Source organism: Filicampus tigris, chromosome 3, assembly GCF_054856515.1.
Source record: "Filicampus tigris isolate MCC_2025a chromosome 3, RoL_Ftig_1.0, whole genome shotgun sequence".
Classification (NCBI taxonomy): domain Eukaryota; kingdom Metazoa; phylum Chordata; class Actinopteri; order Syngnathiformes; family Syngnathidae; genus Filicampus; species Filicampus tigris.
This window is the reverse complement of record NC_141219.1, coordinates 25,869,017-25,886,296: the sequence shown is the minus strand read 5'-3', so window position 1 is coordinate 25,886,296 and position 17,280 is coordinate 25,869,017. Positions and strand designations below refer to the sequence as shown.

Sequence of the window (17,280 nt, the reverse complement as noted above, 5' to 3'; positions counted from 1 at the left end):
TGGTATTAATTCAAACAATCTCTGTATATACTTTTGATCAAAAATACATTTTGAACATTTTAAACACTTTTATAGTTATATATTCATTACTATACATAGGTCTAACGAGACTTACGTCACCCAAATATTTGGTGTTTATTATTTAAGCCTTTGGGCAGTCTCATTGAAATCTAATTGAAAATTTAACATTTGACATCCCAACCACTAGAATGGAGGATGGAAATCTAGTGATTTGATTAAGTGTTCTCGCACAAGTGACCATATGCATTGATTGTAATTAAGTCAAAGAACAAAGTGATTCCACCCCATCATTGATCTTGATATATGTCAGCTGTTATAGATTGATAGAAAGCCCACATTGGTTGGACATTTGTAGTTATTAATGTTTAATGCATTGATGGATTTTTTTCTGTCCGACTTTAAAATGTCCTACTGTGTAAGCAGTCTTTGAATGCACCTCGTGTCTCTTGCCAAACGTGAGTGACGTCAGTGTCTCCATTTGAAACACAAATGTTGCCCATAACTGTATGTAAAGTATGTCAATTGGATTGCCTGATTTTTGTATTATATATGTTGTCAATAAAAAAAAGGTTGAACATACAACAAACGATAGGACAAATATTCAGTTACAAACATCTGCCTGTAACATGGCATGAGTGATACAAGAGTGATCCACCTGATCACACACAAAATACAGTTCTGGGGTCTAAAGCTTGTTATCGCTTGATAGTTAAAGGATGTTCAACTGGATGAGATAGATAAGTATGCAGTATTTATTGCCAAAATGCGCCGAGCAGGTTTGCTTCTTTGGTGGTGTCTTCTGCACATTTCACCAATGGCTGTGTTGGAAAGTTCACACTATTCCCTAAAGACTCTACTATATATATATATTGCTCTACAGTATAGAGCAATATATACAGTAGGGGTCACGGCATTTTGTAGGGCTATCTGAATGTCCAGAGAGAAAAAAATGTAGTGCACTCAAAATTACCCACAATGCACTTGGAAAAGTTGTGAGCATCGATGGTCACTCAACAGGTTAATACCACAATACTTTGCAAGCAGGAAAACAAAACACAAGCACAAGCACGCGCGAACACCAAAGCGATATAGTAGCCACGGAAATAATTAATTCAATTAAATTAATTCAAAATATTCACAATAAATTGTCAGAGATCTTACTGCGCCGGTGTGTCATGTGGCTCGCATGATGGAAAGTAGTTAGCTAACCGTCCAAATCGCCAATTGAGTAAGGGAACTACCGTACGTGTACATTAGGCTCTATATATTGCGGGACTATGTAGTGAATGAGAGGTTAGGGGATAAGGGTGGACATTCGGACAAAGCCAATATACTCTAGGTGTGTTATCTACATGAGTGCACCATTTTACCACCAAGAGAGCATGAACAGCAGGAACAGTGCAATAAACAAAGCACACAACTAGGCAGTACAAAGCCAATGCAGGATCGTGCAGTATTCAGTTGTAAAAAAAAAAAAAAAAAACTGAATAAAAGGGAATTTGCGTTAACTTATTATTAATGCGTTATTTTTGACACCTAAAAATGTGTCCTTTATTATAGTGTCCCCCCCAGCAAAAAATCCACCAGCTGCCACTACTCAGTTAACCTTTCTTTTCCTTTGGCTCTTGAGTTGTACCTGCAAAGTTCCTAAACAGTGTAAGCCACAAGCCTCACACTCAAATATATTGCAGCAGTGGCTTTGAAAACCCCACAACTATTTTTAGTTATCAAAGCTATTTTTAGTTACCTAAAATTAGAAAAAGGCAAGTGTGTGTGTTTAGGTGTGTGTGTGCGGGTGCATGCGTGTAAGTACAGACTAGTGGACTTTACTACTTTACTACTACTAGTTGACTTTACTACTCCACAATGACGATTTATAGTGCTGTACTTAAAAAATATCAATGACATCATCAGCGACCGATTGACGTCGACTTGGCATTCGTATTCAATTAAAAAAAAAAGCCAAGTGTAACACCTAATGCATGTGCCATTATGTGAATGAGTATTACATCACTTGGGGTGGCAGTGCTGTGTCACCTCGGAGCTCGTCCCTGACTTGTCACCCACTCCCCCTTCACTGTACAACTTCTTCGTCCACCTTTGACCCTCCTTCACATCAGTGAATGTGAATTTGAATTAACTTGTGTTGACTGCAAATGCTGTCTCTTAAACATGGTCACAACAAGTCCCGACTCTCCCACTGTGACAACCAGGCGGCTCCAAATAAAGACAAACAAGCCGGCACACACGCATGCACACACTCCATATATAAAGGCACACATTGGCAGGGTTGAGAATAGAGGTTCGCATATTTTCGAGAATCCCGCGGGATTGTGGCAGTCAAGTTTACCTGTAATAACAGGATCGGAACGGAACAGGATAAAATGTTCACGGGAGCAAACGGGAGCGGGATTATCCAGTAGGAAAAAAAAACTCTGACCTATGTGCAGCCATTTTGAATGTAGCTGACCTCCAAACTGCAGTACGGGAATGTGAGTCACTCTGAATGGGAGCAGAACGGGACAGGATTTAAAAAAAAAAATGTTTTAACTAGGGTCGTGGAGTGTGGTGGGAGTGAAAATCCACTACCGTGTCATTACCTAGTTGAGAATAGCGGTGGTGGAGCGACATTCAGTGCTTTGTGGGAGAGAGAGATTTATCAGTATCCTAGTGTCCTCTGTGGTTCAGTGCCACGAGAAACAGCCTCAGCAAGCTTGAATTAGTCGCAGTTTGGCATGCTTTTTTGGGGGAGCCATAAACCGTTGGTGGCTTTCCCAGAACGGATCCTCACAGACACACGAACACACACACAAGCACGACCGCACATGTAGGCATGAATTGACTGGTGGAGAAAGTGGAGCTCAATGGACAATCCCAGAGTTGGTCAGGCTTTTTAGCATCAAGCGGCTTATCCAATCACATATTAGATTAATACTTTTTACGAGAGTAAGCCAGTCATAGAGAGAGGCATATGGAACGCGTTGTGTGCTCATCTGTAAGCCTAAGAAACATTGCATAACCAAAGGTCATTGTGTCATGAATGTGTGTGTGTCTATGGCTGGAACGAGTGAAGATGAAAAGTCAGTTCAAAAGAGAGAAATATATTTCAGATTTGATGGGCATGTCATGTAAAAGCTGTGATTCAGTGGCCATAAACTGCATTTTGCGTTGTAGGGCAGACTGGCCAGCACTATTGGAAATGGACCTGGCGCGTATGATCCAGAGTATTTCAATGCAGCGACTGCACATATGAGTGATGACAATGTTGATTAAAATAATCACATGCTGCTCTTTGTTATAATTTTACAGTTACAGAACAAATAGTGGTAACATGAAACACATTTTGTTGGGTTATTTATCATATAACATATCGTGGCTGTCCTGTGAAAGACATGTCCAATTTTTGAATTTTTAAAAAAAAATGTTAAAGATAATGCGATGTCTGTAACGCGGAAGCACCATTCATATAAAAATGAGAAAAATGAAAAAAATGGACATATGTGTTTTTCACAGGACAGCGACGATATGTTGCACTTAAAGGGGGAAATTGCAGTTTAAAAAAACATATACTTTTTTTTCATTTGGTTCAAACTGTTAGCATAGAGACCTGATAGTAAGTAACAGAGATGGGTATTCCGTCCCAGGGACAGAACGGTGGACACCTATTTTGGGGACGGAAGACGACAAGTTTTTTAAAAAGGACGGACTAAGCAGGGGCGGAAGTGGGTTTTTGTCCGTCCTTGTAAACGTCCCTAACCGGGTCAAGTACTGACTGATGTGTTGTGTTGTCTTAAAAAGAAAGGCCACTGTTCTCTTCTGTGAGAACAGTGGAGCCCCCTTTATTAACTACCTGCAACATCTCTCCAATGTGCATTCCCTGCAGTAACATTGCACTCACAGGCATAGTCTGCCCTCTAGTGGTTCAACACATGTAATATCATAGATTACGCCACCCATTTCATTGATGATTGACAGCCTAGCCTGTTTTGCGTGTGTAATCCAGGATAAGATTTTTATGGGGCGTAGGAAAAAGGTGGATATCAATTTTGTTTAGTTAACTAACTGTTAACATTTAGTACATACCTTATCCCTTTGCATGCAAAGAATTTCCTTGTCTGGGACATCTCTAGAGTGTAAAAATCTCTCTAAACAGTCATTGCAAGCGCCGCCGTCACCTTAAGGTACGACACCGACGTGGAAGTCTTTCGTTCTCCTTCTAAGATAACATTGCATTATTTTGGAACAATTATTTTTATTTTGCAATAGTTATTATTATTGAGAAATAATGCAATACAAAATGCAATATGAGGACGGACCAGGTTGGAAGATGACTGTTTTTATGAATAAGCACGGAGAGACGATGATGAAAGTGTGCACAGAAGGGATGGAGGACGGACCGGCAAAATAGGGTAAAGTACCCATCTCTGCTCTTCACTACAAGTACCTATGCATCACCTACTGTATTTAACCAGAGGTGGCAAATCCAGGTACAGAAAGTAAAAACCCTGCCACAGCTGATTCTACTCAACCAGCAGGTAAACGAGCTCTTGAGTAGAAGCACCTGTAGCTAAAGCCAAAGGGTGGCTTGGTTTTTACTTTCTGGACCTGGATTTGCTAATTACAAATTACAAATGCGTGAAAATTCAGCAATTAAAAAAAACATTTTAAAAAATATATCAAAACGTGACGAACGAATTGAAATGAACCGAAATGAATCAATTTTGTGTATCGCCTAATTTATATATAGCCCTAATTTACATATACTGTATACACAGAATGGGAACATAATTGTGTTTTAATTCCTATAATCCAACTCTAAAAAATGTGTGCATCTGCATTTGAGAACACATTTGTTCGACAGGCGCTAACGAGAGTGTGCATTCCCACTTACATTGGAGTCAAGCAGATCAATGCTGTCTAGGCTCTTGCTGCGGTGAATGCGACCTTTGATTCGACGCAAGGATGGTTTCCCCTGGCTCATGGGCAGGGAGAGGGTGGATGTGGCAGCCATGGCCATAGCACCAGCACCCCCGGTAGCACCTATAGGCCCATCTGAAGACTCGGGAACACCAGAGGGTGACGTCTCTCCGTCCGACGGTGTTACCCTGCAAGAGAAAGAGAGAACGATGATGTTGATGCTGTTTTGTGCCATGTCGATAGTTTCTTGTCTGCAATTCCAGGGTCAAATCAATCGGGCTGTACAAACGCAGAACTGACTATGCATCTCACAAATTTCAAGCTCCCAGACTAAACAAGCTCATGTCTCCACATCAACGTCGACCCAGATTCAACGCAATTCTCAGTAGCACGATTTAAATCTTCAGTGCTCACTGCTTGCCGGCAGTAACTGATGCATAATCAAAAGAAAAAAAAAACTAGAGATGCCTCGGGGATCAAAGTAAGATAACTTGATGCCTTTTAAAGGACATCCTCCCCTGTTGGGTGTGGTGACAGTCAAGCAAGTGTGAGTAATTGGGTTGAATGTCAACAGGGTGGCATGCAGATGGATACAAGGTATGGCATGTCCACTTGCTTTTTATTACTAGGCCACAATGCTTTATATTTATAGGGAACCTAGCATTGCAAAGGGAAATAAAGTCGACACTTTTCCAGTGTTCTTTTGGCCTTCCCTTCACTTGCAAACCTTGGTTTGGGGCAGTAGAAAATGTATTTATTTATTTGTTTGTTTAATGTTTATCTGTCTCCTATTGACTTTTTTTTTTTTCGTATTTTGCATGCAATTCTGATATCAGGAGTAATGCCACTTCATTATTAGTCGCATGCACCGGCTGGCCATTATCCCCCCATTTGCACAATCAAACACAAGAGCTGTAATAAAAACGCCGCCGTTACAAAGATTAAGCATTATAGCTCTACTTGTCGCTTTTTCATGCAGAGATTTAGTTCAACCTTTAAGTAATTTTTGGGAGGAGTGGGGAATCTGCACATTATTTAGTCAACTAAATAAATAAATAATAGACAACTTCCATTCGCAGTAGTCACGTGCCAATGGAATATTAAATCTAAAACAAAAATACATTATAAAAGGTATTTACATCTTTATTATAGCTCCTTACTATCATGGAATGGTAAAAATACTTGAAGAAAAATATGAGAAACTGACAGGGGTGCATAAAAGCGAGTCTCTGACGTGGGACAACACTTGTATTTATTGCTATGCGCTTATGCAATTTTTCAAAAAGAGAAACATATCCAGCAGGCAGCAGTTGGCTGGGTAAAAATACAAAGTTGATAGCAAGGCTGAATGAACTCTCAGGCTGGTTAATGCTGATGAAAAGATCACAGTAAATCTAATAATCACTATCTTACAGTCGAGATACGTTGGAGAGCACCTCTGCATATGTTCAATCTTGAAGAGGCTGAGCTATAGCAACCGAAGACCTTTTCATAAGCTCAAGAAGACTTTTACGGATCTCGATTTCTGCTGCAACCTTCAGATGGGAGGATCACAACATGGCGTAGGAAGAAAAAAAAAAACGGGAAAACAGGACCATCTAGCCTTACTTGAAAAGTTCAGGCTGCTGCTGGTGTTGCGGTAGGAGTAATATTTTGTTAACACGCTTAATGCAGGGCCAACGGAGAATAATTTAAAATGTATTTCTTGCCCTTCCCACCCCCACTGATGACAGTGTATCTTCTTCTAATCGCTACAACCAGCAGGATAAGACACTTGTCACACAGCTCATCTCATCACCTCAGATTTGTTTCTTGAGAGTAAATTCACTGTACTTACAGTATCACCAGATCTTTTCGAATTGTGGAATAGGAGTTGTACACTACTATTATGTAAACAGCGAGCAATGCTTCCATACCTTGTTTAATCTGTGACATTCAATTACGGAATTCTTGTTATGATAAATCACTCTATTATATTCTTCGTGTTTACTGAATTACTTGTTTTCTACCCCCTATCCATTGTGAGCTGGAGCCTATCCTGGCAGACGTGGGGTGAGCAGCCGCGTAAACTCTGGAATGGTCACCAGTCAATCGTGGGGAGATGTTTGACAAACAGTAATTCATATTCACATTCACAACTGTGGAGAGCCTCCAATCAACCGAATGTATGTTTGTGGAATGTGGTGAGAAACTGGAGTAGGCTACCCGCAGAAAGCCCACGGAGAGCATACAAACTCCAAGATTTGAATCCCAAACCTTAGAACTATGAGAAGCTACTCATGTTATGTACACATTTAACGAGAGGCGGCACTTATGACAACATTGAGGCTCACTGAGGTTGAGGCTGCTCTAAGGTCTGGAACGCCATGTCAGCACATGGAGTTGTGGCTTTGGTCACAAGAAGGGATGTTCTTGAACTAAAATTGGAAGATTTTATGAATAATAACCCATGTGGTAGTGTTTGAAAATGTCAGTTAGCATTGTTATTCACCAATGTGATGTTTAACAAATCATTGTAGACAACGGCTGATGGTGCTTTTTGGTTCCACTGACACTACTTGTGAGGAGTGATTAGTTTTTTCTTCAATAATTGTAGTCATTCTTACCATAGACAGGATAAAAAGTAGGCAAAACCTAGGTTATAGAGGGAAAGAAACAGACAGTGATGTTTTTTCAGCGCTGAGCATAATTGAATTCTTTGCTCTGTTGTGGTTTAACATGACTCCAGACAGAGACGATCTGAAAGCATAGTGTCTGTACAATATTGTTGACTACATGCCGTTGCCTCAACAATTTCTCATTTGTTTTGTTTTAATTGCTTGTGAAGGGAAGGGTTTTAGTTTCAGCAGATATCTATGAATGGGGGGATTAATAAAAGTAAAGAAAAAAAGGTGAACATGAATTTTGGTGTAATATACAGTTCAGTATGGGCCCATTTATGTACTTGACAACTTTTTTTACAGTATGTCTAGAAGTATAAATCTCTTTACCTAGAAGCTAATAAAATATAATTGTTGACTTTTTCCATCATCTTGTCACTTGTCCTCAAAAGGGTCGCGGGGAGTGCTGGAGCCTATCCCAGCAGCCTTTGGGCAGTAGGCGGGGGACACCCTGAATTGGTTGCCAGCCAATCGCAGGGCACACAGAGACAAACAAACAATCACACCTAGGGACAATTTAGAGTGTCCAATTAACCTTATAAAATACAAATTTCACATATTTTCACTAACACCCCCAAAGATGTGGTTTTAAGATTGAGGCTATTGTTATTCCAAAACACTGACTATCGGACAGACTCGATTACAACAATCTGAGCACCTTTGCTTTTACCTTGGACTTTGGGGTTGGTCTATGTGTTCATAATTTATACCAAAAAAAGTCAGTCACTGAAAGACATTTGAATTACAGTCATCCTATGCATTGCCATAGCTACTTCCAGGACCACGCAGTAAGTGCGTGAACTAAAAAGCCAGCCAATCTATATCTACAAGGATGTGCAGGAATATTAGCTGATTGAGGTTTTGAGAGCAAACTCATCACCAAGGAAAGAATATCGTGAGTAACTCAAAAATGTGTATTTTCACAGACTGGGCACAACTGTCTGGGTTGTTTAAGCAGAAAACAACCCAAATAGTGGGTAGTTTTGTACAAAACAACCCCTAAAATTGGACTGTTTTGTACAAAACAACGCAAGAAAGTGGGTCAAATTGACCCAATTAGTGGATCGGTCCATTTTTGACCCAAAATTGTGTTATTTTTAACCCTACTGTTTTTAGAGTGAGGGGTCCACTGTATTTGCTCCTTTTGTTGTTTGTTTGTTTTTTTTACATTTACTGTGTGATAATTATTTTTAGAATATGCCTATTCGTATAGTATAGTATTGTTGGCTCTTCATTCTGCATGAGGGCCCTAATATTGCAACTATTGAGAGTGACAGATAAAAGTAAAACATGCACGCTTACTTATGGGTGGCCTCTGAATGATTAATCATGAGTGATGCTACTGGTTTTTGGGGCAATATATTGAGTCATGCCTGTCATGTCAATGCAGCGAGAAGTAAATAGCACTTTTTTTTTCGAGAAAAAGACAGACTCTCAAAAAAAAAAGGCTGGAGCGCACTGACTGTGTCCCCAAAGCAACCTCTTCAGTGAAAACAACAAAGCACACATCTTGCGGTACAGAAATAGAGAAATAACAAGAAACATTGACAGCAGTGAAAAGTAGTTCATGAATGTTGCATGAGACTTCAGCCCAAAATAGAGTATTTCCCTTCTGCCCTGCATTAAACAGGTCAGTAGCAAACTTCATCAATTACCCAGAATCTTGGAAATGTGCACGTTACTGTCAAACAACATCGAAATCATAATAAATCGAGTTAAGACTTGACATAAAATTATTCTTGCTGTAGAGCACAATTTAAAAAGCCAAAGCGGGAGAGTCCTTATACTATACTGAGCTCCTGTCACCTCATATCACATTCAACTCTAATTTTGGCATTTCAAATCATGTTTTCCTATAATCCCTAAAAGGACATTGAATGCTGTATTGAGTGTTTCTGTAGCTCACAGTTGTCTCTTTAAGAGGCCAGCTCACTGTGAGTTAAATGTGATGAATTAGGGGAGTACCTGGGTTCATTGCTTTTAGACGTATATGAGCTAACACTTTATTATGACAGCTCTTCGCACCAAGAGCACTTTACTCTACTTTAGTAAGGACCACAGGGACAACAGCAATGTGTCATATACTGATTAGGACACACACATACCGGTACACAAAATGTGTGTGAGGTTTCCTCCGTACTCCTGGAGTGGCTTTTAAAGAAAACTACCTCTGTGCATTGTAGTGTAAAATATGGTTGGCATAAAGCGTTGGATATACTGTACTACAATAATGAGATGCTTTTGTTAATATCATCCAGGCCACAACGTGATGGTCCTAAACCAAAAATAGCTGCACTGAAGTAGTTCACTTTGTTCGACGTTACACGCTCAGCAGCCAAAAGCAAAAGTTTGAGCATCAAGACAAAAACGACGAAACAAAAGGAGACAGGTGAATAAAGCATGAGGGAACATGAGGCTGCAAGGCGAAATAAAGACACAGGGAATAAGGAGAATGACCATAATGCAAAGAGACAAAGGACAGAGGGACACTGTCAGTGTATGGCTCTGAGTGCTTCGTAATGTCTGACTCTTCAGCCTGAAGTGATGGGGGGCCGTTGAACATGCACCGTTGTGCTAACGGGCCCCACTCCCACTGTAGCGGACATGTAGTGACGAGAGATGCATGACACATCCTGCTTGATTCAGACAACCTCGCTGACGTCCCTTTGAAACTCTTATTGTTGGGCTCCATGAAAGGAAAGGGAACTTCTGCCAATATTGGTGCACTCTAAAAACATTCATTCATTCATTATCCACACCGCTTATCCTCACAAGGGTCGCGGGCGTACTGGAGCCTATCCCAGCTGTCTTCGGGCAGTAGGCGGGGGACACCCTGAATTGGTTGCCAGCCAATCGCAGGGCACACAGAGAAAAACATCTGCACTCACAATCACACCTAGGAGCAATTTAGAGTGTCCAATCAACTAACCATGCATGTTTTTGGAATGTGGGAGGAAACCGGAGTACCCGGAGGAAACCCACGCAAGCACGGGGAGAACATGCAAACTCCACACAGGGAGCCGGAGCCGGGATCGAACCCACGACCTCTGAACTGTGAGGTTGACGTGCTAACCAGTCGACCACCGTGCCGCCCCTCTAAAAACATTTGACTTAAAAATAACAGAGTTTTGCGGCAAAAATGGACCGATCCACTACACAATATGACCCAACTTTCTGGGTTGTTTTTGCAGAAAACAACCCCAATAATTGGTAGGTTTTTACAAAACAACCCAAAAAATTTGACTGTTTTGTACAAAACAACGCAAGAATGTGGGTCAAATTGAGCCAATTTATGTATCGGTCCATTTTTGACCCCAATTATTTTTAACCCAACTGTTTTTAGAGTGTGAAAGTGGGGTTTTACATAACATTAGGCAATGGCCACCCATTCATTATCTACACCAGTTGTCATTAAGATCACAGGTGAGGTGGCACTGTTTCCAGCAGTCTTTGGGTGAGAGGCGGTAACCCTGCACTGGCTGCAAACCATTGGTATGGCACATACAGTGTAGACAAGCAGGCAGCCTTTCACATTTACATTCATGGAATTGTGCACATTATTGTCAAGTATTGTAAATGCATATTCAAATGCATATTCCATCATGTATTCCAATAGGCAGCCTCCAGTTCTTTCAAATTAATTACTATACACTATTTGTATAGTATCGTAAAAGTTGTATACAATTACAGTATAATGTTAGCTTAAATGGACATAACACCAGTCGTATGAATGACATTGAGTCTATGAGCAAAAGCGTCTTAAATGTCCTCAAAAATGAAAAAACATGTTTTACCATGATGTATTGTTACTAGGGATGTCACAATACCGGCAATATTGTGGTATTGCAATATTAAATTGCCACACTATATCGTCGCCGTCGTGTCAAGATATTAATAGCAGCAAATCTGTTTAAAAGCCAAAGTTGTTTTCCCTTTGTGCAGTTGTCCAGCACACTCTGGTGGTTAGTTTATTAGTGTAGTTTAATTTGATGCCACCTATGTTTAAAACCCACACTAATCGCCAGTAGGAGCCCATGACTGGCTAAGCCTATTTCTTTGTGAATTCTGTTATTATGTACAAAAACAGAATATTGTGATGTTTGTTTGTTTGTTTGTTTTTCTTATACGAGCTCCTTTTTTTTTCTTGACAGTATTGTGAGTTTTTTTATATATCGCCAACCTCTCCACAATACCGTGCTAATTATCGTATCGTGAGGTTCATATCGTGATATTATCGTATCATGACATTTGGATATCTTGAAATCCCTAATTGTTACAAAATCCTTTTAGGATAATTCAATAAATGGTGTCATTGGTGTTAATGGACACACGAAAAAAACAATCTTAAAAAAAAAAAAAATTATCCACCAAATAAGCGGAGTGATTATCAGAATTAGAATGGCTTTATTGTATTTGTACCAAAGGGTGCAACGAAATGGAACAGACAAAATCCGTCCAAGATAGAAAAAGTGTGACCAACAGGTGTATACAGAATGGGAGTTCATCAGGTCGCCTTTGACACCACCCCATTTTCACAGATAAAAGGAAAACATAAGTGAGGGGGAAAACCCCCCGCAATCCCATATTGAGCTCATGTAAGGGCAGCACAGTATGGATTTGGAGAAAAAAAACTCAGCCAAACAGGCATACATTATTACACGACACACAGACGAGCACATGTGGGGGTGGTGTGGGAAGTGTTCAGGGGGAACATTACAGTCTACCTGTAGAGGGCAGGCTTCACAGCCAATAAGGCCCAACCACATCCTATTCTGCAGGTGTGCTATAATGGAGGAAAGAAGACCAACCAAGGCGTGACCATATTCTACACCAAGCATTTCCAGTTGAAAAGGTATTTTTTAAGACACGTATACAATGCTCCCCTGATTTCAAAATCCATTCATCCATTTTCTATAGCGCTTGCTTTCATCAGGTTTGCAAGAGAGCATATAGACAAACAACCATTCATACAACAACAACCAACCCACTTCGACTCCGAGGCAGGTTTGCTTACCACGGAAGAACCATACCGTCTGTCAGTGTTTTATTAATTATTTAGGTGCTTCGAAGTTAAAATTTGAACAGGGTGTGTAGTGATGTCACTGTCAGGTTAAGAGTGTTTTTCCACTCATTTTTTAATCCTGTTAGGCATAAGTGTGAAATATTATCAAGGTCAACAAACATGTAGGAATTTCCTATGACCTTGACTTTACCTAATCAAAAAAATGTCATGGGTCCAAGAAACAACATATTCGACACAGTCAAAATGGAACGGAATTACATGATTCTTCCAGACTGGTAACAGCAGTGGAAAACAAAACAAAGTCACATTACACAGCCCGTTAGCTACAAGTCAGGGTGTGTAAGCGCGTTTAATGCCACCTGGGGCGACGTGGATGGGAAAAAGATGGGATCAAGTCTGTGCTTGGGCCAGACAGGCCTGACAGATGGAGAGCGCAGATTAGGCGTTTAGACATTCTATCAAACAAGGAGGGACTCCATGCAGTCATGTTCCAGTGCTGTCTGACCCCTGCAGCAAGAAAGGTAAACAACTTTTCTTTTCAAAACACACACAAAAAACATGATGTCGCCAAACAGCTCTAAAAAACACAACAGATGTCAGTCTTTTATTGATGTTTGCTGGGAGGACAAGTTGTCATACACATCCACAGCCCATCAATTGCCTTTGCAGCCCCAGAGTCTGAAATAACCACATCTCACTACTTTTCTAACAGCTGTCCTATTATTAGGGGGTGGCGAAGCCCGAGGAATCACTAGGGATAGTAAAATGTGCTTATAGGATGGCTCAGTGTACGGCATTCACACTGTGGGCAAAATTGCCCCAATTCTGATTTAAATGTTTTCCATATGTGACATATCATCCCTTTTTTTTCCCTCACAATCCAATTTGAGTCACTCTCACAATGACACCTACATTTGATATATACTTGATGATTTGCAACCACATTCTAATGACTTCCAAGACTGAGTTTGCGTTCACCGCTGCATTATGGCTACTCTGGGTTCCAACGCCGCATCCGCGTACACTTCTCTGAATAAAGGTAGTAGCTAAAAGCCATAAGTACAAATGTTGCTATCTTCTTCCTCAATAATTTCACTGGCTCTACAACACAGAAAAAAATCAAATGAACAGAGTTGGAAGGGTTACTTTAAAAATGTATTCATATACAGTATATAATATAAACATAGACAAGAATGTCTTGAATGTCACTGTTAAAAATGTGCTTCCAACTAAACCAAGTGTCATTTTTATGTTAAGCAGGGTTTTCGGTTTCTGCTGAATGTAATTATTAAAGTAACTTGCAAAAGTTACTTTCAAAATCAAGCAATCAGTAAAGTAACTGAGTTACTTTTAAAAGCAAGTAATCAGTAATGTACCAAAGTTACTTGTTCAAGGTTACTGTGGCGACACCGCTCCTGCACAATGTAATCAGACCCAACACAAGCACTCAAATAGCATTTACAAAAATGGCTGAAGAGTACAGACTTCCACCAAGTTTACTGAACTTGTTTTGTTGGTTCTAGTGCAGCCCTTTAACGTAGGCCATGTTAATACACAAAGTAGGTGCCAATCACACCACACACAGCAAACTTTTTTTCGTGTGCAGCACTTGCTGGATTACCTTGGTTAAATTAAAATACCAGGCATCATTATCAAAAGCTGCACTATTTGTGTTATTTTAGCCTTGACCCAAATTGGTAGGTTTTGCATAATTTGTCTCGCACAATTTGTGCTGGGAAAAAAAAAAGCTTTTTTTTTTTAATTTCTTGAGGACAATATGTCTGTTATAGAGGGTGTAGTTTGCAGTGAGGTAAAACTGCTACTGAGAGCTGTTACAAATCAATCAATCAATCAATCAATCAATCAATCAATCAATCAGTTATCTTTGTCTAGCACTTCTCATACACAGAATGCAACTCTAATTGCTTTAAAATGGCTTGAAATTGACCCTGCCCACCACTTGTCCATCAGTGGGCAAACACGCCCAGACAAACACACAGGCACACAGGTTAGGAATCAGATCATAATGACCAAATAACCTGAGACTGGTGAGGAATCACCTTCTCAAGGTCTGCGCAGGGACCAGACCAGAAAATGAGTTCAGAGTCTAAAACAGGGGTGGGAAACTCCGGTCCTTGAGGGCCACTATCATGAGTGTTTTAGATCTTTCCCTCCTCCAACACACCTGATTGAAATGATAAGATCATCAGCAAGCGATGCAGAACCCTGATAATGATCCTGATCATTTGAATCAGGGAAACATCTAAAACATGCAGGATAGCGGCCTTCAAGGTCCGGAGTTGGCCACCCCCGGCCAAAAATAGCATCCAAGTTTTTCACTTACGGTGAGGTATTTACCAAGAGAGCTCATACTTCAGTTAAAATGACCTCTCGCTGGGTCTCATCACCGAGGACTAAAACCCCTTTTTTTGTCTTGGTTAAGCTGGAGAAAGTTCTCTGCCATCCAGGATTTGATGTTTAAAATACAGTTAAAAGGAACATCCAGCCATCCAGGATAGAGAAAAATGTACTTTCATGTGTGAAAACCTTTTTTTTTTTTTTTACATAAATGCCTAATGACTTCTGCCATGTGGCGCTTACTTTAACAAGTTCCACAAAATAGTCTTTGCCATTATCATTGAGTTACATTCTAAAATTTTTAATGGTTTATTAACAACAAGGGGTGGCTCAACTTGCCCCTTTGCTCAACTTATCCCAGTCTTTCGTATAGCTGTGTATAATAAGCTAAGCGTTGCTATATGGAAGTTGATTCTGTGTCTCCTGATGACACCAACAAGTGGGAGCATGTACTAATTGAACAATAATGGGCTTAAAATTGAACCCTGAGGCACACATAGTTTATACAAAGGCAAATACTCTTAAAATGCAGTGTACTTGATGTCTGTAATTTGTTCAGGTGTATGTAATGGAGTGGCCACAGTGATGGAAGCTGGATGGCAACATAAAAGTGTGTACCGTAAAACAACAGTGCAGATCCTCCTCTACGGCTGAGTTTAAGGAATGGTGAAAGCTAAAAGAGGGTAAGAACATCTGATCAGCATGACAGTAAACAGATTAAACTGCTGTCAGGCAATTTCTATGAACTGGACTCCTGCTATCCCTGTTTCAGCTAGACATAAATCCGCCAAGCAGAGGACAAGAAATAAAATAATAAATGGCATCCCTGTCAGACAGAAGTGAAGCCCCTCCACTGTGTCCTTCTCTGTTTGAGGGACGGCAGTGATGTATTTCCTCTTGTCAGCTCCCTGTGAGCCATCGTGTCAGTCGTGAGTCACCACAGGTCAAGAACGCGTGACTCGCAGATTCTAAAAGTCATTGCTGCTCTGACTCTGATGGAGGGACTGTGAGTCTCTATGGGCCCCTCTTTCCATTCAATACCTCCTGAAGAAGTTATTATTTCACCCTTACAAAGGTACACCATTGCCTGAACTACACCTACAATCAGTGCCGAATGAAGCCCGTTAGAATCAAAGTTTTGATGTGGCCTTGAGTGACTTAAGACGGCTGAAATAAGCAGTTTGTTTTTTGTTTTCAATGCTTTGTATGAGTGGTGTAGCCTACAGCAAGGCTAATCAAGTACAGTGGAGACAAAGGCCATGTAGCAGTTACATGGCTTATTTAGGAATGTTTATGGACTTCAGTAAATCATGTCAACAGTGACAAAGACCTAACCGTGCATGTTTATAGCTCTACGCCAGACATTCTCATCAACTGACTCCATTACACAATCAAAACTATCTCTAACACTTGCACGTTATGTTTCCTCTCGTACTCGTTTTTTTTGTCTTCTGTGTAACACCTGGCCAAAGCAACATGACCATTCTCACATTTTCGCAACCGCCCAACATATATCGTCATATAACTTCCAGGCTTTGAACATAACAGTAATACATAATAATAAATACATAATATGTCATGTCATCTTCCAAACCGCTTATCCTGTACAGGGTCGCGGGGAATTGCTGGAGCCTATCCCAGCCGACAATGGGCGAAAGGCAGACTACACCCCGAACTGGTATAAATAAATAACATGTACAACATAAATTTACATGTAATACACATGTAATTTTCTGCCAAATTTATTCACCTATATTATAACAGAGTTGCAAAAAAACCTATGAGATCTGTATAACCATTAAAAATAAATAAATAAATACATAAAAATCTCAATTGACAAGGCTGCTTTTTCAAATTTTACAAAATTGTGACATTCCTAAATGGATTGACAAAAATAACATTTTGAAACACCTTTGTCTCAACTTCTTATTGGTTTTTCAACCACTTGCCTATTGCAATGCGTGAGACAATCCAAACGATAAATGACGGCATGACTTTGTGGCCCTCTGCAAAATAGTCTATCATAAAATTGCAGTTGATTTATTTAGTCTCCGTATACCTCAACATAATTTAAAGAGGTATGCATAAAAGAGTACAGACTCTACAAATGAACACAATCCATTTCAGGATGCTTCTCAGCCTCCAAGCTGTTCAGATTTTACTCGACAGAGAGAATGAAAAATAAAACAATTCTGGGATCAAGCTCCTGAAACCTTTTTTAGTGCCACAAAAATGTAAAAAGTGTAAAGTGTAAAAAGAGGTGAATGAATGAAGATTAGTCAAGGAGAACCACAAACAACT

General features: G+C 40.1%; 1 protein-coding gene across 11 annotated transcripts in view; it reads right to left on the bottom strand.

Moving 5' to 3' along the window:
- tjp1a (tight junction protein 1a) overlaps positions 1-17,280 on the bottom strand; it is a 132,846-nt gene that overhangs the window by 100,974 nt on the left and 14,592 nt on the right. For all 11 annotated transcript variants that reach the window (XM_086025030.1, XM_086025036.1, XM_086025037.1 and 8 more), the window contains exon 2: positions 4,913-5,126. In XM_086025030.1, coding sequence (XP_085881156.1) covers positions 4,913-5,126 — 214 coding nt within the window. The remainder of the gene's footprint in view (positions 1-4,912; positions 5,127-17,280) is intronic.